The sequence below is a fragment of the Hyla sarda genome, chromosome 3 (assembly GCF_029499605.1).
Source record: "Hyla sarda isolate aHylSar1 chromosome 3, aHylSar1.hap1, whole genome shotgun sequence".
Classification (NCBI taxonomy): Eukaryota; Metazoa; Chordata; class Amphibia; order Anura; family Hylidae; genus Hyla; species Hyla sarda.
Genome location: NC_079191.1, coordinates 163,439,757 through 163,465,162, shown reverse-complemented (window position 1 = coordinate 163,465,162; position 25,406 = coordinate 163,439,757). Strand labels below are relative to the sequence as shown.

Genomic DNA, 25,406 nt, shown 5'->3' with positions numbered 1-25,406 from the left:
TTTCCTATTGGCACCCTGCGATTACATCTGCCATTTATGACCTAGACCCAACTCGTAGGCTCACGTTGAATCTCCACCAGTGCATTAGTTTGATTATTTTTGTTAATCACAACCAATATTGATATAAGTTAACACCAATCTCAACTATCTTAGAAATCAATATTTTCTTTTATTAGATAAACCTACAATCACCCCACAACCGATTGTTTCTGCCACAATAGGTAAGCACAATCGAATCTTTATAACCATATTATAAGTAAAAGTATGTTAGGTCTCATTTTCCACATTTGTTTACCATATATCAGCTGTTAAAAAGAAAAAACTGTAAAATTTTTTTTTGTTTATTTCTTGTAAATTACATACATCTGTGGACTACCCATAGCTATAACGTAATTGATTAAGCATTGCATTGTACTTGTTTTTCCTGATATAGACATATGTCACATTACCTGTTCTTTTGAAAATGGCTACTGTGACTGGAAGCAATCAAAGACAGATAACATTGACTGGATACGCTGGAAAGGTGCTACACCATCTGATTCCACTGGACCTTCTTCTGACCACACAACAGGAGGTAATGGGCTTCTACTACAAAATAAAAAAAAATCTATAAAAATGAAAGCAATTTCCTAACATATTCTTGAAACTTTTATTTCAGATGGATACTATCTCTACATTGATGGGCAACAGTCAAAGGAGGGAGACTTAGCTAGGTTAGAGAGTCCTGCCAATTGTTTTACTGGAAACTACTGCTTGCGATTCTGGTACCACATGTATGGACTTGCAAACAATATGGAGCTAAAGGTCGCTGTTTTACGACAAGATGGTTTGGAATATATGGTCCACCTAGAGGGCAATTACGGAGATGTGTGGCTGCTAGAAGAGATTTTCTTGCCAGAAAGTGACATCATCCAGGTAAGTGAAATTGTATGTTTAGACTTCTTGTCTTTTTATTCATAGGTGACTACTTCCAGTAGAAGTGGTAGGTGAGTTGACATTAAGTAAATGTAAACATGCCTGAGATAAACATATGCTTGATCTATTCTTAGATAAGGAAATCAAGGTAAAACAGTATAAGTCCAGAATAAATGGGTCAGGTAGCCTTTCTCCCAACAATCGTCTACTTCAATACAGATCAACCTAAATATGTTGTGTTTACAGATTTTCATTGAAGGCATCATAGGAGAAGACTATCGCAGTGATGTGGCCATAGATGACATCTCTCTTATACCTGGATATTGTGGTAAGTAATGATTTAATCACCAACAACTACTTTCAGGAAATGCTGGAAGTAGTCTTTATTTACAATGTATTTTATATCTCTTAAACATGTATTACATTTCTTTGGGTTTCTATAACACTTTTTTGCATACATGCTGAAATAATACTTGTAAGTAATTGCTTTATGGCTCTAAGCTTCAGAAAATGCCAGTAACTAGTTTTTCACATATTATATATTGCTTTTATTAGAAAGCAATCAGCTTGGTTTCTATGAATTTATAAAATTTTTGTTTTTGTATAGAGGGATTCTAAACATGTTAAATATCCCCCTGATGAATAGAACATACAATTAAACATGTTGCTCTTGAATACCTTACATTTCACACAGTACTAATACAATTTTCTATGTGCAGATGCAAGAAGTGTTGGGCTCGAATATTCGCAATGCGAATATTTATCACAAATATTGCATATTCGTGAATTTGCAAATATTGTGAATGTAGCGCTAAATATTCGCATTACAAATATTCGCAAATTTTTTTTTCAAAGTACACATCACAGTGATCATACCTCCCTGCTTCCAGCTTGTGGTGTAAACAAGGCTCCAATACTAGTTACTGTGTCAGACTGAAGAGCGCCTGGAAATTTGCATGCATTTGCATATTGATCCCTCCCTTCTTTTAGCTCTTTTATCATGCAATATTGCGCATGTGAATTTTATGGTGAATGTGCATGCAAATTTTATGGCGCATAGTAAAAAAAGGCAGCGAATATTGAGAATATGTGAATTTTGTGAATATTTGACGAATATTCGTCCATATATTCACAAAATATCACAAATTTGAATATGGCCTATGCCACTCAACACTAGATGCAAGGTATGGAAAATATGTATTGAAATTATTTTACTGCCATTTAAAGGGGTACTCCGGTGAAAACTTTTTTTCTTTTAAATCAACTGGTGGTAGAAAGTTAAAGATATTTGTAAATTACTTCTATTAAAAAATCTTAATCCTTCCAGTACTTATTAGCTGCTGAATGCTACAGAGGAAATTCCTTTCTTTTTGGAACACTGATGACATCACGAGCACAGTGCTCTCTGCTGACATCTCTGTCCATTTTAGCAACCATGCATAGCAGATGTATCCTAAGGGCAGCATGGTGGCTCAGTGGTTAGCACTGCTGCCTTGCAGTGCTGGGGTCTTGGGTTCAAACCCCATTAAGGACAACAATAAATAAAGCGTTGTTATTATTATTATAATAATGTCAGCAGAGAGAACTGTGCTCGTGATGTCATCAGAGAGCATTCCAAAAAGAAAATAATTTCCTCTGTAGTATTCAGCAGCTAATAAGTAAAGGAAGGATTAAGATTTTTTAACAGAAGTAATTTACAAATATGTTTAACTTTCTGCCACCAGTTGATTTAAAAGAAAAAAGGTTTTCACTGGAGTACCCCTTTAAATGTGATATAGCAGGATCTAAGGATTGTCAGGACGATAAAGGCTTAGAGCTAAATAATTTAAGAATTTTTTTATGTTACTTTGGCTTTATAACATTTTCAAATCATGTACTAAAAGTGATAATTATAGCAAAACTTCTCTTTTTTTTTAGTAGGAAAAACCACTACTACCACCACTACCACCACTGCAAGAACTTCAACACCATCAGGTATACAGCAATAGTTTGTTACATAGTGTAACATTTTGAGATAAATTTAGGTTTTATTTAAAAAAAAAAAACTATTTTCAAACAGGTATCATTTAGATACAATTTAGATACAAATCATGTACTACAATGTGAATAAGTGATAATCATAGCAAAACTTCTCTTTTTTTTTAGTAGGAAAAACCACTACTACCACCACTACCCCCACTGCAAGAACTTCAACACCATCAGGTATACAGCAATAGTTTGTTACACAGTGTAACATTTTGAGATAAATTTAGGTTTTATTAAAAAAAAACTATTTTCAAACAGGTATCATTTAGATACAATTTAGATACAGTGCAGTTATATTTTAAAGCAAGCGCATTTTTAATCAAAATTCAGTATGCTAATGCCTATATTTACAGTAGCCTTTAGAGTGCTACAAAAGCATAGTTATAGCTAGGCATGGCTTCATCTAGGGGGAAAAATACAGTGTGCTACCCTAACCCCCACCAATTCACTCCTGGCTACAATCCTGTTACAAAGAATTAATAAGAATTAACCAATAACTATAGCTCTGATAATATTGTTTTACCCCTCTCTGAGATATTACCAATCAGTTTTATGTAAGAGTGCTAAAAATAAGTAAAGCAAGAACATGTCTCAATGCAGTATGCAGAGTAGTATTTTTTTTTTAAATTACATTTACTTTTTTTTATAGTGATTCCATCAACAACTAGAAGTGCTACACCTGGTAAATACAGATTATTTTATGTTCCATATTTTACATAATTTATATAAATGTAACCCTTTTAAATAGCTGTTTAGCTTAATTATTTCAAATTTGCCATAATTACTTTAATATATTCTGTCCCTTTCTTGTTGTTACATTCGTAATTGCAATTAATTATGATGACTGTATCATTTTGATTTATAATATCTGATATATAATTGTTGTTATTGATGAACTATTAACTCAAAGATAACAACTCAGTGTTAACATCAACAACAATGACCCTGATTAACTATTGTAAACCCTACCTGCTTGATTTACTATTGTAAACCCTACCTGCTTTTGTCAGATTGTGCACCGAAATAAACCTACAAAACCTGAAAAAGGAGCATAGTCCATGACTCTTTTAAGCTTAGCATTACCTAAAACGTGTACTAAACTACTACTATACCTTGTTAAAAAAAAAATTCAAGGTTCATCAGTTTGCAAATAAGGTATCCAAATCTAAGTAGATCAAGACAATACAAGTTCTATATTTGTTGTCAGGCTAGGTTTATTTAAATTATCATTGAAGTAATATAAACATATGTGTGGCATGGATAAGCAATTATTTTTCTGTTTATTCATAGGTTTCACCACAGCATCGCCCAGTGCTACTTCATCTTCCACCACTTCTATGCATACTTCCACTTCAACCACTAGCACCACTATGCATCCCACATCTACCATCATTACCCCAACTACTTTAACTTCTACTACTACTTTAACTTATCCTACATCTACCTCTGCCACTCCACCCACTACTAAATCTACCACCCCTGTCCAGTCCACTTCAACCCTAACTACATCTATCCCTCCCACAGCAACCTCTACTTCTACTGCATCATCTACTTCTTCATCTACCACCCCTGTCCAGCCCACTTCAACCCCAACTACATCTATCCCTCCCACAGCAACCTCTACTTCTACTGCATCATCTACATCTTCATCTACCACCCCTGTCCAGTCCACACCACCCTCAACTACACCTATCCCTCCCACAGCAACCTCAACGTCAACTTCCTCATCCTCTCCAACCACTACCACTGTTTCATCAACTACAACCTCTACAACATATATTTCACCCACTGCAACTTCTACTACACCTGTCTCTACAAAATCTACTACTACACGATATACTCCTACATCTTTTACAACGTTACCTACTACTACAAAATCAACTGACTCTTCCACTTCTACAGTGTTTACTGTGAAAACACCATCTTCTGGTAAGGAAAAGTTAATTGCTAATACAAAAATGAGTTGTTTCTATTCATATTTGCAATTTTTTTTATATAATGATTAAATCAATAGTCATAGACCAATATGTTTAAATTAAGTAGGAATATGTTAATAATTAAACCTTTATCGTCATTTAATCCTTTCACAACCCCTCAAATTTAGATTTCTGGCTTATGGTTGTTTTCCTCCTCACCTTTTAAGACCCATAACTTTTAGTTTTTCCACAAATAAGTTGTATTCGGGTTTATTTTAGCGGGACAAGTTGTGCTTTTCATTGGCACACTTTATTGTATCATATAATGTATTACAAAGCCAGAAAAAGTATATGTAGGGCAAAATTGACAGAAAATACATAATTGTGCAATTTTGTGGAACAATAATTTTTTCAGAGTTCACAATATGGTAAAACTGATGAAATTTTTAACAGTGACACTATTGTATAACTATAGCTTTTTGATCCCTTTTTATCATAAAAAGTGATGTGACCAGAGATTAGCAATTTTGGCGTTTGGAATTTTTAACGTTTATGCCATTGATACCAAATACATTTTGGCCTATTATAAGCCATTAGTAGATGACTTACACAATGCTATTGCATTACATTGAACAATGTTTTTGACACTCGATTGCTAAAGCCTACCTCAGGCATTAATACTCGCTGAGACAAGAAGAAGTCAAAGGAACAGCTAAGGCCAAAGGCTTTTCCTATCGGCACCCTGCGATTAAATCTGCCGTTTGTGACCTACAACCAACTCGTAGGCCCAGGTTATATCCACCAGTGCATTAATTTGATTATCTTTGATAAGCACAACCAATATTAATATAAGTTAATGCCAAACTCAACTATCTTAGAAATCAATATTTTCTTTTCCTAGATAAACCTACAATCACCCCACAACCCATTGTTTCTGCCACAATAGGTAAGTAGAATTGAATCTTTATAACCATATTATAAGTAAGACTATGTTAGGTCTAATTTTCCGCATTTGTTTACCATATATGAGCTACTTATTTAAAAAAACTGTAACATTTTTGGTTTAGTTCTTCTAAATTCATACATCTGTTGATTACCCATGGCTATAACATAATTGATTAAGTGTTCCATTATTCTTGTTTTTCCTAATATAGACATATGTCACATAAGCTGTTCTTTTGAAAATGGCTACTGTGACTGGAAGCAATCAAAGACAGATAACATTGACTGGATACGCTGGAAAGGTGCTACACCATCTGATTCCACTGGACCTTCTTCTGACCACACAACAGGAGGTAATGGGCTTCTACTGCAAAATAAAAAAAATTCTATAAATGAAAGCAATTTCCTAACATATTCTTGAAACTTTTATTTCAGATGGATACTATCTCTACATTGATGGGCAACAGTCAAAGGAGGGAGACTTAGCTAGGTTAGAGAGTCCTGCCAATTGTTTTACTGGAAACTACTGCTTGCGATTCTGGTACCACATGTATGGACTTGCAAACAATATGGAGCTAAAGGTCGCTGTTTTACGACAAGATGGTTTGGAATATATGGTCCACCTAGAGGGCAATTACGGAGATGTGTGGCTGCTAGAAGAGATTTTCTTGCCAGAAAGTGACATCATCCAGGTAAGTGAAATTGTATGTTTAGACTTCTTGTCTTTTTATTCATAGGTGACTACTTCCAGTAGAAGTGGTAGGTGAGTTGACATTAAGTAAATGTAAACATGCCTGAGATAAACATATGCTTGATCTATTCTTAGATAAGGAAATCAAGGTAAAACAGTATAAGTCCAGAATAAATGGGCCAGGTAGCCTTTCTCCCAACAATCGTCTACTTCAATACAGATCAACCTAAATATGTTGTGTTTACAGATTTTCATTGAAGGCATCATAGGAGAAGACTATCGCAGTGATGTGGCCATAGATGACATCTCTCTTATACCTGGATATTGTGGTAAGTAATGATTTAATCACCAACAACTACTTTCAGGAAATGCTGGAAGTAGTCTTTATTTACAATGTATTTTATATCTCTTAAACATGTATTACATTTCTTTGGGTTTCTATAACACTTTTTTGCATATATGCAGAAATAATACATTAAATCTGGCATTTATACTGTGTTTTTATGCATTCAAATGTGCCTTTTCAGGATCTCAGTATAATGACTCGTGGCTAGTGTGTCAGCTTTACAATGTGGGCTTAGATCTAGATTATTTGAAAATTTTTCATTTGTAATGTTACTATGACATAGCAAATTGTTAAGAACTGAAAATCATATCAAGACTTGTCTTTTTTTTTTTTAGTTGGATCAACAACTGCTTCCACAACTACCACCACTGCAAAAACTTCAATGCCATCAGGTATACAGCTCTAATATATGTTAAACAAACTGACATTTTGTAATAAATTCAGCCTTTACAGAATAGATTTACCATATTTAACAGATGTAATATAGTTGTAAATTAAAGCATTTGAATTGTTAGAGAAAGAGAAGGTTTTTAATCAAGATTTAATATCCCAATACCTATATTTACTGTAGTAGACTGCTAAAAAATAAAAGCTTTAACAAGGCATTGGTTCACCCCGAAAAAAATATTTTATTGCCTCAACCCCTTGTCTAAATTTCCTGGCCAGGACAGAGAGGCTTGTTGTAACTCAAAACCATTAAGAACCATTAAGATATATTCAAAAACTGTAAGTCTGAGGCTATGCTTTTGCACCTTTCTAGGAGGTAACCTATTAATAATGAGTGAAAGCATTCAAAATAAAACAAGAAAGAGTATTTCTCAGTACATGTATGTCTAGTAGTATTTTTTTAGCATTATCTTTGCTTTTTTTTTATAGTTATCCCATCAACGACTACAAGCACCACCACCACAACAACAGGTAAATACATGTCATTTCATGATATAATTGCAGCTCCTGTGCAGGATACTCTAAAACAATTCTACTATACATTACAAGTACCAGTGTTTAAATGTAACATTTTGAAACCACCAAAACACTTATTAATATTTAAAGGATTAAAATTTTCAACAACTTCTGTAATTCAAGTTTATTTACCATCTATTCCTTTTTGTACTATGGTATTCATAACTCCAATTATTTATGAAGACTGTAGGACTACAAATCCATTATATATAACTTTGATATATATATATATATATATATATATATATATATATATATATATATATATCTGATAGGTAATTGTTGTTATTATTAAAAAATAAGATCAATGGTACTGTTTCTCATTGCTATTTAAGTATCAAATCTAGACTTTTGGGTTCAATTTTTGATACAAGCTGTTTGCATGTAAGCAGTAAAAATACACTTATGGTACTACAGATAATGGAGGACTGAATTTGGCACCAAATTGTTTCTTTGTAGTCTATTTTGATACTATTCTTTATCACAAGCGCCAAATCAATCAGTTCTGCTGCATCTGAAGGTTGCATGCCTTTACTACATATGTAGTAATAAAAGTAATTATTTTATTTTATGTTTAATTATTTTAGCCTATGTTCTTTTTCTTTTTTTTGTTGTGTTTAATACAGTATTTGTTGTTTGATGCTTTGACTGCTTTATGACCAAATAATACTAAGGCAACACAGGCATTTCTCTATTTGCATTAAATTGCAACTAAATTTAAAAACAAAAGTTTATGTTTCTGACTTATAGAGTCCCCTGTGTAGCCATAGCAAAATCAAATGTGCAATCTTTGAATGACTCTCTTTTCTCAAAAATAATAAGTGAGTAATTGTCACTTAAATACCTAAAATAAAATGTTACATTTTTTACAAGTTACTTCCTACATAAAACATACTGGATGTGCACCTTGTTTAACAGCTTGTATAATGTTATAAGTGGTCAAAATCCTTATTTTCAACAAGATACAACAATATTATTTTTCCAAAAACACAATACATAAATAGACAATGTATGAGTGAAGAACAAATACATTACCTTTCAACTCACCAGACTTATACTACTATACTACTATTAGTTTTTTTTATTCACTTCTTTAAAAAAAACAGCTATGAATTATTCTATTAGGAAAAGGAAGCTTAGTTAGAAGTAAATTAAAAAACATGTTAATGGCTATTTACACATACATAAGTCTAAGTATTTATTTAGTATGATAGTAGGGAACTTGTGAATAAAGCCCCAATAGCAAAAATTAACACATCGATTCCCTTGCATACCATACATATTTAAATACATAAAATAACTACTGATTGGAGTTTAACAATAAATTGCAACATATGAATAACTATCACAGCTTTGGACACCACAAGAACTCCTTCAGGATTTACAGTTGGCAGTACTCCGGAAAGTACATCTACAGCTTTCGAATCTGAAACCACTACTGCATCTGATATTACATTGGATTTGACTACAACTTTAAGCCAAAGAACTTCCTCAGTACCTGAAACAACAACATTAGTTATCACTCAAGAACCAGCTACCACTCTGACATCTGGATTTACATCAGATATTAGTTCAAGGACAGCAACAAAGACAACCACTGAGGCCACTATAACTACTTCACCAAGAATTTCCACTTCTACCTCAGTAAAAACAGACTCCACAAATTCCACACCTTTTACCACTGATATACCAAAATCAACAGCATCTGAATCTTCCCCAACTACAACTTCAAGAACAACAGTTCCCACAGTTTCTGAATCAACAATATCATCCACATCAAACATAACATCACAGCCTACATCAACTATAAGCTCAAGAACGACAGATACCTCAACCCCTGAAACAAGAACTATTCCATCAGTGACAACATTGTCTACAGTAGTCACACAAGGCATCACTGAAGAATCATTAACTACTTTGACAACCAGATCAACCTCCCCTACTAGCTCAAAAACTACAACCCCGCTAGTTTCAGCAGCAGAAACAGCTTCTCCAGTAGAAACCACAAGAACAACTTCAGCAAGCACAAGTTCTTCTACTTCAATGAAAACAGCATCTACGATAACTACTCCTGTTACTACTGAAGAGCCATCAACCATAAAATATAAGCCTACATCAACTATAACCTCAAGAACAACAGATACCTCAACCACTAAAACAAGAATTACTCCTTCAGTGACAATAGAGTCTACAGTAGTCACACAAGGCATCACTGAAGAATCAACTACTTTGACAACCAGATCAACCTCACCTATTAGCTCAAAAACAACAAATCAGCTAGTTTCAGCATCAGAAACAGCTTCTCCAGTAGAAACCACAAGAACAACTTCAGCAAGCACAAGTTCTTCTACTTCAATGAAAACAGCATCTACAATAACCACAACTATTTTTACTGAAGAGCCATCAACCATAACATCTCAGCCTACATCAACCATAAGCTTAAGAACAACAGATACCTCAACCACTAAAACAAGAGTTACTCCTTCAGTGACAACAGAGTCTACAGTAGTTACACAAGGCATTACTGAAGAATCATCAACTACTTTGACAACCAGATCAACCTCACCTATAAGCTCAAAAACAACAACCCAGCTAGTTTCAGCATCAGAAACAGCTTCTCCAGTAGAAACCACAAGAACAACTTCAGAAAGCACAAGTTCTTCTACTTCAAAGAAAACAGCATCTACAATAACCACTCCTGTTACTACTGAAGAGCCATCAACCATAACATCTCAGCCTACATCAATTATAACCTCAAGAACAACAGATATCTCAACCACTAAAACAAGAATTACTCCTTCAGTGACAACAGAGTCTACTGTAAACACACAAGACATCACTGAAGAATCAACAACTACTTTGACAACCAGATCAACCTCACCTATTAGCTCAAAAACAACAACTCAGCTAGTTTCAGCATCAGAAACAGCTTCTCCAGTAGAAACCACAAGAACAACTTCAGAAAGCACAAGTACTTCTACTTCAATGAAAACAGCATCTACAATAACTACTCCTGTTACTACTGAAGAGCCATCAACCATAACATCTCAGCCTACATCAATTATAACCACAAGAACAACAGATACCTCAACCACTAAAACAAGAATTACTCCTTCAGTGACAACAGAGTCTACTGTAAACACACAAGGCATCACTGAAGAATCATCAACTACTTTGACAACCAGATCAACCTCACCTATAAGCTCAAAAACAACAACCCCGCTAGTTTCAGCATCAGAAACAGCTTCTCCATTGGAAACCACAAGAACAACTTCAGAAAGCACAAGTTCTTCTACTTCAAAGAAAACAGCATCTACAATAACCACTCCTGTTACTACTGAAGAGCCATCAACCATAACGTCTCAGCCTACATCAATTATAACCTCAAGAACAACAGATACCTCAACCACTAAAACAAGAATTACTCCTTCAGTGACAACAGAGTCTACTGTAAACACACGAGGCATAACTGAAGAATCATCAACTACTTTGACAACCAGATCAACCTCACCTATTAGCTCAAAAACAACGCTACTTTCAGCATCAGAAACAGCTTCTCCAGTAGAAACCATAAGAACAACTTCAGAAAGCAAAAGTTCTTCTACTTCAATGAAAACAGCATCTACAATAACCACTCCTGTTACTACTGAAGAGCCATCAACCATAACATCTCAGCCTACATCAACTATAACCTCAAGAACAACAGATACCTCAACCACTAAAACAAGAATTACTCCTTCAGTGACAACAGAGTCTACTGTAAACACACAAGACATCACTGAAGAATCAACAACTACTTTGACAACCAGATCAACCTCACCTATTAGCTCAAAAACAACAACTCAGCTAGTTTCAGCATCAGAAACAGCTTCTCCAGTAGAAACCACAAGAACAACTTCAGAAAGCACAAGTTCTTCTACTTCAATGAAAACAGCATCTACAATAACTACTCCTGTTACTACTGAAGAGCCATCAACCATAACATCTCAGCCTACATCAATTATAACCTCAAGAACAACAGATACCTCAACCACTAAAACAAGAATTACTCCTTCAGTGACAACAGAGTATACTGTAAACACACAAGGCATAACTGAAGAATCATCAACTACTTTGACAACCAGATCAACCTCACCTATTAGCTCAAAAACAACAACTCAGCTAGTTTCAGCATCAGAAACAGCTTCTTCATTGGAAACCACAAGAACAACTTCAGAAAGCACAAGTTCTTCTACTTCAATGAAAACAGCATCTACAATAACCACTCCTGTTACTACTGAAGAGCCATCAACCATAACATCTCAGCCTACATCAATTATAACCTCAAGAACAACAGATACCTCAACCACTAAAACAAGAATTACTCCTTCAGTGACAATAGAGTCTACAGTAGCCACACAAGGCATTACTGAAGAATCATCAACTACTTTGACAACCAGATCAACCTCACCTATTAGCTCAAAAACAACAACCCAGCTAGTTTCAGCATCAGAAACAGCTTCTCCAGTAGAAACCACAAGAACAACTTCAGCAAGCACAAGTTCTTCTACTTCAATGAAAACAGCATCTACAATAACCACAACTATTTTTACTGAAGAGCCATCAACTATAACATCTCAGCCTACATCAACCATAAGCTTAAGAACAACAGATACCTCAACCACTAAAACAAGAGTTACTCCTTCAGTGACAACAGAGTCTACAGTAGTCACACAAGGCATTACTGAAGAATCATCAACTACTTTGACAACCAGATCAACCTCACCTATAAGCTCAAAAACAACAACCCAGCTAGTTTCAGCATCAGAAACAGCTTCTCCAGTAGAAACCACAAGAACAACTTCAGAAAGCACAAGTTCTTCTACTTCAAAGAAAACAGCATCTACAATAACCACTCCTGTTACTACTGAAGAGCCATCAACCATAACATCTCAGCCTACATCAATTATAACCTCAAGAACAACAGATACCTCAACCACTAAAACAAGAATTACTCCTTCAGTGACAACAGAGTCTACTGTAAACACACAAGGCATCACTGAAGAATCATCAACTACTTTGACAACCAGATCAACCTCACCTATAAGCTCAAAAACAACAACTCAGCTAGTTTCAGCATCAGAAACAGCTTCTCCATTGGAAACCACAAGAACAACTTCAGAAAGCACAAGTTCTTCTACTTCAATGAAAACAGCATCTACAATAACCACTCCTGTTACTACTGAAGAGCCATCAACCATAACATATCAGCCTACATCAATTATAACCTCAAGAACAACAGATACCTCAACCACTAAAACAAGAGTTACTCCTTCAGTGACAACAGAGTCTACAGTAGTCACACAAGGCATTACTGAAGAATCATCAACTACTTTGACAACCAGATCAACCTCACCTGTAAGCTCAAAAACAACAACCCAGCTAGTTTCAGCATCAGAAGCAGCTTCTCCAGTAGAAACCACAAGAACAACTTCAGAAAGCACAAGTTTTTCTACTTCAAAGAAAACAGCATCTACAATAAGCACTCCTGTTACTACTGAAGAGCCATCAACCATAACATCTCAGCCTACATCAACTGTAACTTCAAGAACAACAGATACCTCAACCACTAAAACAAGAGTTACTCCTTCAGTGACAACAGAGTCTACAGTAGTCACACAAGGCATTACTGAAGAATCAACTACTTTGACAACCAGATCAACTTCACCTATTAGCTCAAAAACAAGAACAACCCAGCTAGTTTCAGCATCAGAAACAGCTTCTCCATTGGAAACCACAAGAACAACTTCAGCAAGCACAAGTTCTTCTACTTCAATGAAAACATTATCTACAATAACCATTCCTGTTACTACTGAAGAGCCATCAACCATAACATCTCAACCTACATCAACTATAAGCTCAAGAACAACAGATACCTTAACCTCTGAAACAAGCACTACTCCTTCAGTGACAACAGAGTCTACAGTAATCACTCAAAACATCACTGAAGAATCATCAACTACTTTGACAACAAGATCAACTTCACCTATTAGCTCAAAAACAACAAATCAGCTAGTTTCAGCATCAGAAACAGCTTCTCCAGTAGAAACAACAAGAACAACTTCAGAAAGCACAAGTTCTTCTACTTCAATGAAAACAGCATCTACAATATCCACTCCTGTTACTACTGAAGAGCCATCAACCATAACATCTCAACCTACATCAACTATAAGCTCAAGAACAACAGATACCTTAACCTCTGAAACAAGCACTACTCCTTCAGTGACAACAGAGTCTACAGTAATCACTCAAGACATCACTGAAGAATCATCAACTACTTTGACAACCAGATCAACTTCACCTATTAGCTCAAAAACAACAAATCAGCTAGTTTCAGCATCAGAAACAGCATCTCCAGTAGAAACAACAAGAACAACTTCAGAAAGCACAAGTTCTTCTACTTCAATGAAAACAGCATCTACAATATCCACTCCTGTTACTACTGAAGAACCATCAACCATAACATCTCAACCTACATCAACTATAAGCTCAAGAACAACAGATACCTTAATCTCTGAAACAAGCACTACTCCTTCAGTGACAACAGAGTCTACAGTAATCACTCAAGACATCACTGAAGAATCATCAACTACTTTGACAACCAGATCAACTTCACCTATTAGCTCAAAAACAACAAATCAGCTAGTTTCAGCATCAGAAACAGCTTCTCCAGTAGAAACAATAAGACCAACTTCAGAAAGCACAAGTTCTTCTACTTCAATGAAAACAGCATCTACAATATCCACTCCTGTTACTACTGAAGAGCCATCAACCATAACATCTCAGCTTACATCAACTATAACCTCAAGAAAAGCAGATACTGCAACCACTAAAACAAGAGTTACTCCTTCAGTGACAACAGAGTCTACAGTAGTCACACAAGGCATCACTGAAGAATCATCAACTACTTTGACAACCAGATCAACCTCGCCTACTAGCTCAAAAACAACAACCCAGCTAGTTTCAGCATCAGAAACAGCTTCTCCATTAGAAACCACAAGAACAACTTCAGAAAGCACAAGTTCTTCTACTTCAAAGAAAACAGCATCTACAATAACTACTCCTGTTACTACTGAAGAGCCATCAACCATAACATCTCAGCCTACATCAACTATAACCTCAAGAACAACAGATACCTCAACCACTAAAACAAGAGTTACTCCTTCTGTGACAACAGAGTCTACTGTAATCACACAAGGCATCACTGAAGAATCATCATCTACTTTGACAACCAGATCAACCTCGCCTATTAGCTCAAAAACAACAACCCAGCTAGTTTCAGCATCAGAAACAGCTTCTCCAGTAGAAACCACAAGAACAACTTCAGCAAGCACAAGTTCTTCTACTTCAATGAAAACAGCATCTACAATAACCACTTCTGTTACTACTGAAGAGCATTCAACCATGACATCTCAGCCTACATCAATTATAACCTCAAGAACAACAGATACCTCAACCACTAAAACAAGAATTACTCCTTCAGTGACAACAGAGTCTACTGTAAACACACAAGGCATCACTGAAGAATCATCAACTACTTTGAAAACCAGATCAACCTCACTTTTTAGCTCAAAAACAACAACTCAGCTAGTTTCAGCATCAGAAACAGCTTCTTCATTGGAAACCACAAGAACAACTTCAGAAAGCACAAGTTCTTCTACTTCAATGAAAACAGCATCTACAATAACCACTCCTGTTACTACTGAAGAGCCATCAACCATAACATCTCAGCCTACATCAATTATAACCTCAAGAACAACAGATACCTCAACCACTAAAACAAGAGTTACTCCTTCAGTGACAACAAACTCTATTGTAATCACACAAGGCATTACTGAAGAATCATTAACTACTTTGACAACCAGATCAACCTCACCTATTAGCTCAGAAACAACAACCCAGCTAGTTTCAGCATCAGAAACAGCTTCTTCATTGGAAACCACAAGAACAACTTCAGAAAGCACAAGTTCTTCTACTTCAATGAAAACAGCATCTACAATAACCACTCCTGTTACTACTGAGGAGCCATCAACCATAATATCTCAGCCTACATCAACTATAACCTCAAGAACGACAGATACCTCAACCTCTGAAACAAGCACTATTCCTTCAGTGACAACAGAGTCTACAGTAATCACACAAGGCATCACTAAAGAATCAGATTCTACAGTAACCACGCATTTCGTAACTGAAAGACCAACATCAACATCACAGTCTTTAAGTACTTCAACCACAACATTGACTTCTACACCTACTATCAGGAGAACTACAATTGCTACAACAAGAGCTTCATCTGATTCAACTACATTGACAACAATTCCAGCAACCACAAGTTTCATCACTTCTAAATTAACATCTGAATCAACAGCTACAACAGCATTAGGTTTTACAACTGATGCTACCCGAATTTCTTCAGCTTCAAGCACAACTACTAGATTACAAGGTTCAACATCTATAACGGCAGTTTCAGGTACGTCTTCATTTTCGGTAAAAACTTCAATTTTTAGCTAAGCATACATACTTAAAGCGTAACCAACAAATATTGTTTTTTCAATATATCACTCAGTACCTAATCCTGACCATGTACATCTATTTTCTTATGCGTCTAGCATCTTTATTTATTTTTTATTACACTTTTAATTTAGCTTACTAGTCTGAATTTCTCCCAAAGGGAGGGGGCGTGGCATCATTGTGCAGGTTTCCACCCCCTCCCTCAGTATGCTGTCTGCTCACATCTCCCCTAGCATTAGCAAAACTACAACTCCCAGCTTGTCCTCACTGACAGTAGCGGGACACAAGCTGACAGTGGGAGGATTTTTCCTCAAGCTGTGAGCCCTGCGCTCACAGCTGTCAATCAAGAAAGTGTGTCCATGACATAGGTGATGACGGATGGACACAGCAGGACTAGTATGTGTCCAAGCATGCGGGGGCGGGGGGGACAATTGTCTGTCTGACTTTTTCAGTATTAAATACTGAAAATTTTCTAATGAAAGCAATTGCAAAACCTATTGGTTTTGCATGCTTTACAACATATCAAAAGTTTTTGTATCTGACAGTGCCCATTTAAGTTAAAATGAAACTAACATTGTAGAAAAATTGTACGCACAGTAAATCAGATAGAGCAGGCTTAAATCTGACATATACTTTATTCATTTTATATATTTCTTTAATATCTAAAACCATTCATGGTACTTTTGAATTCTGATAGCTTTTAAAAATTCATCCTAGTGAATCAATATTCCCCCGAAAGAGACAAAACATGACCAGATAAAAACATAGATGTATACTTCTCTTCTTAATTTTTTATTCTATTTTTTTTCCCATTATGGGTCCATTCTTTTGGGTCCATTCTTAGCTTTGCAAAAAAAAAAAATCACATTAGTATCTTCTGCATCTAATGGTGTGGTATAAGGCTATGTTCATACAGTGTAAAATCAACAGCAACATACAGATGGAAGATAGGAATACATGTATTTTTTATTTAATATTGTGCATATTGAAAGTCTATGGAAAAGTGGCTGTGCACACACTGTTTGAAAAAGTGTTCCAACTTTGGAATCATGCCCATTTTTTTTAAACATGCTATGCACTGACATCCACTTTTCCATAGATTTTCACTGTGCACATTATTAGATAAAAAAAAAAATATACCCTTATTTTAATCCTATTTTTTGTTAGTTTTTTTTGTATACATTTATATCTCAGGTTCATGATGGGCCCTGGCTCTGACAAATTGATGGGCCCCAATGATCAAGCAGAAGTTACTCCTGTTAGAACTTGTCACTAAGGTATATTTCTTATGGGATGAGTAATAAAAAAAAAACTAATGAATCTTATTGTTAATATATCTGGTGTACAATGAAAACAACATTCAGTTACATGAGAATGCGACATGATCTGCAGAGTCATCTCCTCTGATGGATACCATGGAACCCCTTTTAGACACTTTGCAGGTTTGTATTTTGGTCATCAGGTACCAGGTAAAAAGATATCATTGTTTTAGTAATAAATTGACAACAAACCAGGTAGAGAGACAGGTCCATTTTTATAGACGCTATTCTGAATATTGTGTTTTCTCACTATTGTATCAGACCTTCTTTAAAAAAAATACAATCAATAAAATATGATTTCTAAACATTGTGTTCAGTGCTTACTATGTGTTCTTATTCATTTCATATTTACTTTATATTACCTTCTCTACTGCTACTGCATGCTATGGTGATATTGTCACACTTAAATTCTTTTTGTACGGCACGTCAGTCTCATAAAGTCACAAATGAATGCCTGCAATCTTATTCTTGGATAAAAAAAAAAAAGAAAACAACTTCCAACGATTTTTGACCATGAAAAAATGTTGAACAGTGACAGAGGCTTTCTACACAAGACAACTTTTTGAAACAAATCTAGAAGTCAATCACCATGGATTCAGCTTCAGAGACATCTTGTAATGTCAGATTATGATAATGTCAGATCATGAAACATCTTTTGATATATGCCGGTGATTCAAATGGATTTCCTTCTAGGTTATATGTGTGCAAAGCCGAACCAGCCAGAGAGAGAATCTCAAGAAAAAACCTATGGAACAAATTTACTACAACTACTTTACAACCACTTATATTTGAAGATCCAATATTACTGTACAGTCAGCCAAACCTAAAGTGAAAGATGGCTTTGACACCGATCAAAATACTGAGCCAAACACTGTTGTGTGAAACCAGCCTAAGACTGGCTTCACACAAGCGTATTACAGATACGTATATGTATCCATATTATGCCCACAAGCCCCTTTCTAACCGGGGGTCAGATGACCCAAACAGATGTCAGTTCGGGTCATCAGAAATGTGGTCAGGACTAGACTTTTATCTGTAATACATCCATATACAGTCAGCCTTAGGCTGAGCTTCACACACACAGTATTTTGGCCAGTGTTTGATCAGTATTTTGGTTGGCATAGTATTTTGATCAGTATTTTTAAACAAAACTAGGAGAGGAACTGATACATAGAAAACTGTAATAGAAAGATGTGCACCTTTTACTGTGTTTTGGACCCATTCCTGGTTTTGGTTAAAAAGACTAACAAAAATACTGACTAAAAACTGAACAAAATACTATGTGTAAAGCCAGCCTTAGTGGCCTATGTTCTGAGAGTTACTGGCAAATTTTGACTCCATCACATAAGAAATAAAAAGATTTCTCATAATGTCTCAAGTCTATGATTTATAAAATTATAATAAGGCTACTTTTCCTTCTTAATGGCACACATTTTTCCACTATTGCCACAATTACAACTCTGTAAAATGATTTGTTTTTTAAGGTTCTTGTAAATGTAAAGGGAAACCTAATTTTTTTATTTTATATTTTTTTATTCATGTATAACCTGACATGAATTATGCCTTTTGTACCTTTTAGGTTCTACTCCAACTTCCACAACACCATTTGTGCCGCCAGATTTCGGTATGTTGCCATGTTTCATATGTCATAATCTCATAAATATATTTTGTGCAGACATTTTGTTCTCTTATTGCTACCTTTACTCAATGACTTGCATTTATGTTTTACATGAGACTTAGTCTATAGGGCTAGATCATTTTATTGAATTATTTGATTAATTTGCTTGTTCTTATTGCAACCAAACTTGGCTCAATTTATTTAAAGATAAACTGTTAAGATTTCCCAGCAGCCTTCTAAGGATCAGGGAGTGGGGTGGGGGATATACTAATGACTCTCCAACAGTAGTTTACAAACTTTTAATGTTGAGGGTTTAGTCTCCACAGCCTAACAGATTTAGGCTGGGTTTACACAGTGTAAAATTCAGCTTGTTTTATGCATGGATTTGCTGCAAAAAAGGCAGACACATTCTGTAGCCTACACCAGCTAATAAAAATCAGCCGGCATTATATAGAAACATCCGCGCACAAAATGCAATATGCAACAAAAATATTATTATGTGTGAACATAGCATTACTGTATTCTATTCTAAACGTCTAGCACAAATATTTAATATTTTGTTTATTTCCTTTATTAAGGACATTACTCAAACTATCAAATGTATATGTGTCTTTGGTATGCTCAGAAACCTGTAGCTATTTCAATACATAAAATAATGATACATTTTCCTATCATTAAGGTATCTGCGAAGTTAGCGGAGATCCACATTATTATACTTTCGATAACCAGGTTCACCACTTCATGGGTACTTGCACGTACACTCTGTCGAAGCTCTGTGAAGGAAATCAAACAGATTTCAATGTGGAAGCAGCAAATGAGCACAGGGGAGGCAACACCAAAGTGTCATATGTTAAGTATGTAAATGTATACGTCTATGGATATAAGATAACATTGGAGAAAAGCAGAGTTGTGAAGGTAAGTTCTGAATAAGTTTTTAACTTATGATACAATGCAGCATATCAAGTTATTAGGGTGTATTTTTGTCTGTGATCAGTTTCCAATAATTCTGTTCCTAGTTCTTTCAAGGGAACTTATAAATTATAACAATTCTAAATATTTTTAGGATTAACCAATGGATACAAAAGTATTGCACACATACATTTTCATGTTTAATATAAGAAATAGATAGTTAAACTAAACTGATAAAAAAAAAATAAAGGGAACACTTAAACAACACAATGTAACTCCAAGTCAATCACACTTCTGTGAAATCACACTGTCCACTCAGGAAGCAACACTGATTGACAATCAATTTCACATGCTGTTTTGCAAATGGAACAGACAACAGGTGGAAATGATAGGCAATTAGCAAGACACCCCCAATAAAGGAGTGGTTCTGCAGGTGGTGACCACAGACCACTTCTCAATTCCTATGTTTCCTGGCTAATGCCTGACGAAGATCCCGGTTCGGGATCGAAACGTGTTGCCAATAAAGAACTTTATCTTCATCCCCGGGTACCAGCGCCTTCTTGAGAGGAACTTATCCACGTATTTATCTCTCTGGCTGATGTTTTGGTCACTTTTGAATGCTGGCGGTGCTTTCTCTCCAGTGGTAGCACGAGACAGAGTCTACAATCCACACACGTGGCTCAAGTAGTGCAGTTCATCCAGGATGGGACATCAATTGGAGCTGTGGCAAGAAGGTTTGCTGTGTCTGTCAGCGTAGTGTCCAGAGCATTAAAGCGCTACCAGGAGACAGGCCAGTACATCAGAAGATGTGGACGAGGCCGTAGGAGGGCAACAACCCAGCAGGACCGCTATCTCCGTGTTTGTGCAAGGAGGAGCAGGAGGAGCACTGCCAGAGCCCTGCAAAATGACCTACAACAGGCCACAATGTGCATGTGTCCACTCAAACGAGTCAGAAACAGACTCCATGAGGGTGGTGTGAAGGCCCGATGTCCACAGGTGGGGGCTGTGCTTACAGCCCAACACTGTGCAGGAAGTTTTGCATTTGCCAGAGAACACCAAGACACCAAGATTGGCAAATTTGCCACTGGCGCCCTGTGCTCTTCACAGATGAAAGCAGGTTCACACTGAGCACATGTGACAGACATGACAGAGTCTGGAGATGCCGTGGAAAATGTTCTACTGCCTACAACATCCTCCAGCATGACCGGTTTGGCGGTGGGTCAGTAATGGTGTGGGGTGGCATTTCTTCGGGGGACCTCACAGCCCTCCATTTGCTTGCCAGTGGTAACCTGGCTGCCAATAGGTACTGAGATGAGATCCTCAGACCCCTAGTGAGACCATTTGCTGGTGCGATTGGCCCTGGGTTCCTCCTAATGCAAGACAATGCTAGACCTCATGTGGCTGGAGTGTGTCAGTAGTTCCTGCAAGAGGAAGGCATTGATGCTATGGACTGGCCCACCCTTCCCCTGAATCAGATTAAGCACATCTGGGACATCATGTCTCTCTCCATCCACCAATGCCACGTTGCACCACAGACTGTCCAGGAGTTGGCGGATGCTTTAGTCAAGGTCTGGGAGGACATCCCTCAGGAGACCATCTGCCACCTCATCAGGAGCATGCCCAGGCATTGTAGAGAAGTCATACTGGCATGTGGAGGCCACACACACTACTGAGCCTCATTTTGACTTATTATAAGGACATTACATCAAAGTTGGATCAGCCTGTAGTGTGGTTTTATCACTTTGGTTTTGAGTGTGACTCCATATGCAGACCTCCATGGATTGGTAAATTTGATTTCCATTGATCATTTTTGTTTGATTTTGTTGTCAGCATATTTAGCTATGTAAAGACAAAAGTATTTCATATGATTAGCTCATTCATTCAAATCTAGGATGTGTTATCTTAGTGTTCCCTTTATTTTTTTGAGCACTGTATAACAGTCTTCAGGACAAGGTCAACCTACCGCTGATCAGATATTATAACTAGAATCATATAATACTGCAAATTAAAGTCAAATGCAGCAACGTCATATTACATATGCCAGACACTTAGTCATATAGTTATCCTAGACAGAATATTAAAAGCAAATATTCTGCTTTGTTCATACAAATTTTATTTAAAAAATGGGTCCATAAAATATTGGAAATTTTACATATGTATTTTCAAAATTAATGTGCACTATGCAAGTCAATGGAAAAATGGAAGTCAGTGTACACAGGATGTCAAAAATTGACTTATTTACGTGGATGTAAAAAATATGTTCCTTTAGACTTATGTAGAGTACATTCAAATAGCAAAAATGGATTCAAATCTTTCCACAATTTTATGAGGTATTTTTTTTATTTTTATAAAATACACATGAAAATATACTGTGTGAACATATCTTAGAGTTTAGCTACCAATGCTCCTTAAATCTATAACCTTTAAATGTGAGTCCTTTATATTCTATTAAGTATTTTACAAATATATATTTTACAGCTTAATGGAAACAAAGTGACACTGCCAATTTCCTTGGTACCTGATGTTGATGTATTTATCAGTGGTTCCAATGTAGTGGTGACGACAGGCTTTGGATTGAAAGTGAAGTTTGATGGAAACCACAAAGTCCAAGTAACGATCCCAGGAAACTACTCTGGTAAAGTCTGCGGACTTTGTGGAAATTTCAATGGCAATGCCGCTGATGATTTCCTAAATCCAGATGGTGTATTAGAACCAAATTCCACCAGTCTTGGAAACAGTTGGCAAGTGGATAATGACACAAGGTGACACTTTTTTTTTTAAAATCTTCGTTCACATTTAATTTTTTTTTTTTTATGAATTTATTAGGGCCAGTTTATGTCTTCATGTGCAAGTCAGTCATTTTTTATTCATTGTTCTCTTTTTTAGTTGTACTCCAGTAGGTGGTCACTACCCTAATTGTACTGATGATGAGAAAGACACCATTCTCAGCAGTGGCTTCTGTGGAATCATCACTGACAAGAATGGACCATTTAAAGATTGCCATAATGTTATCAACCCTCTAGTATACTTTGAGAACTGTGTATATGATCTGTGTGAAACCAGCCTGGATAAGGACATTTTGTGTGATAGTCTTCAGGCCTATGCTGAATCCTGTCAGTCTAATGGTGTTACAATTGAAGCATGGAGAAATGACACTTTCTGTCGTAAGTAGAGTGTCTGTGTTTTATTACGTTTACCTTCTAAATGTACATTTCTGTTGTTATTGTAAGTACTTTGAATATAAACATCAAGTGATGGGGAATGTTTTTATCTAATGGGAAAAGTCTAAGCTACACATCATAATGATCCTTTTACTCCTTTTTACAGCAACAGATTTATTAGACTTTGGTCACAAAGTGTGTTTTCAAGCATATTTCATTGTATAAAATGAGTCCGCAAAAAATTGTGTAAATAGGTAACATGTCACTTATTTACATTGAAGGAAGAAAATAAGTAAATTTTTTACATATTGTGTGCACAGCTTTCCCATAGACTGACATAGAGCACATTAAGGGTAAAAATATGGACATATTTTTTTTACAATGAAATATGACAGAAAACCCTCTGTTTGAACCTAGCCTTATAGTAAAAAATGAAATCCACATTTTTTTACCGTACTAAAACCAAATACAGTCTTACTATATCATGAAAAGGAAATGTAAATGCTGTATGATCTTTAAAATTTCAAATGTATTCTTTATTGATTTGCAGCATCAAAGTGTCCGCCAAACAGTCATTATGAACATTGTGGAACTGCCTGTCCGGCTACCTGTGTCAACCCTGGAGCCCCCTCTACCTGTACTCTTCCCTGCACTGAATCCTGTATATGTGACCCAGGTTATGTCCTTTATGGCAACAAGTGTGTTCCGGACAACAAATGCGATTGCTGGGATGATGATGATAGGTATTATCCTGTAGGCTCAGAGTTCTGGACAGATGATACTTGTTCTACAAAGTGTAAATGCCCCTCAGTCGGAAGTGGTTTAGTGTGTGAAAGTGATTCCTGCCCCAGTAACCAGTATTGTGGAATTTCAAATGGAAAACCCATTTGCCAGTACTTCACCTACGGCTATTGTAGGGTTCATAATGATCCTCATTATGATACCTTTGATAGAGTAAATCATGACTTCATGGGTCTATGCACATATACCCTTGCAAAGCTATGCAACAATTCTTCTTCTGCACAGTATTTTAACATTCAAGCTAAAAATGAACACCGAGGAGACCCAGATGTATCATTTGTGAAGCACGTCCTTATTGAAGTTTATGGACAAAAAGTTCAAATAATGAAAACTGAAAAAGATCGCGTTTTGGTAAGAAGCCCTATTTAATCATTCTAAAATCAAAGTTTGGAATTATGAAATAGCATTTCAAAGAATGACATGCTTTTGCTAGGAGTTCCAGTTAAAATATAATTATTTTTTTAAGTAAAGGTTTATTTGCGAAGGATCACTACTTTACTATAATTTACATTCCTTGCTATTTTTTGTAGGTCAATGAAGTCTGGACCACACTTCCTGCTACTTTAGTTGGAGGAGCAGTGACTGTCACCTGGACTGGAAAATATGTCAGCCTCCAGACTGATTTTAAATTGACTGTCTCATATGATGTAGATACCTTTGTGGAAGTAAAACTTCCCAGTAATTTCTCAGGTCAAACCTGTGGAATGTGCGGAAATTATAACAATCGCAAATCCGATGATTATATGATGCCCAACGGACAGCAGGCAGGGAACTCTGAACAGCTAGGCCACAGCTGGATGGTAGAAGATGATGATCCACTTTGTAATCCAGATGATCCTGAGCCTTCACCTCCACCAACATGTACACCAGAGAATGATGAACTGTACAGAAGTGATGCATTTTGCGGTCTTCTCAAGAGTAAATATGGTCCTTTCTATAACTGTACTTCTGCTATCAATCCTGAGGGATTCTTAGAAAGCTGCATATTTGATATGTGTGCACTTAACGGAGATCCAGACACTTTTTGCAGTCTGTTAGCAGCCTATGCTGATGCTTGCCAGAAGGAAGGCATTCCTATATCTTGGAGAAACATCACATTTTGTCGTAAGTAACCTTACCATACAGAGAAATACATTTAGTAAAGGCTGTATTCGCATGTACAGTATCGTGTGCAGATTTGATGCAAAGGATTTGAAGCTGTATTCAATCATTTAGTCTACATTGAAATCTACAGCAGAAAACCCTGTACA

The 25,406-nt window shown here is 36.1% G+C and overlaps 1 protein-coding gene across 1 annotated transcript in view; it reads left to right on the top strand.

Annotated features, from left to right (window-relative positions):
• LOC130361000 (uncharacterized) overlaps positions 1-25,406 on the top strand; it is a 166,995-nt gene that overhangs the window by 98,927 nt on the left and 42,662 nt on the right. The window contains exons 65-82 of the mRNA XM_056563557.1: positions 434-574; positions 659-915; positions 961-982; positions 1,050-1,063; positions 1,162-1,243; positions 4,231-4,869; positions 5,758-5,802; positions 6,011-6,151; positions 6,234-6,490; positions 6,737-6,818; positions 7,171-7,227; positions 7,712-7,753; positions 19,247-19,291; positions 19,965-20,200; positions 22,673-22,956; positions 23,081-23,358; positions 23,906-24,507; positions 24,687-25,260. Of these exons, the coding sequence (XP_056419532.1) occupies positions 434-574; positions 659-915; positions 961-982; positions 1,050-1,063; positions 1,162-1,243; positions 4,231-4,869; positions 5,758-5,802; positions 6,011-6,151; positions 6,234-6,490; positions 6,737-6,818; positions 7,171-7,227; positions 7,712-7,753; positions 19,247-19,291; positions 19,965-20,200; positions 22,673-22,956; positions 23,081-23,358; positions 23,906-24,507; positions 24,687-25,260 (3,798 nt within the window). The remainder of the gene's footprint in view (positions 1-433; positions 575-658; positions 916-960; positions 983-1,049; positions 1,064-1,161; positions 1,244-4,230; positions 4,870-5,757; positions 5,803-6,010; positions 6,152-6,233; positions 6,491-6,736; positions 6,819-7,170; positions 7,228-7,711; positions 7,754-19,246; positions 19,292-19,964; positions 20,201-22,672; positions 22,957-23,080; positions 23,359-23,905; positions 24,508-24,686; positions 25,261-25,406) is intronic.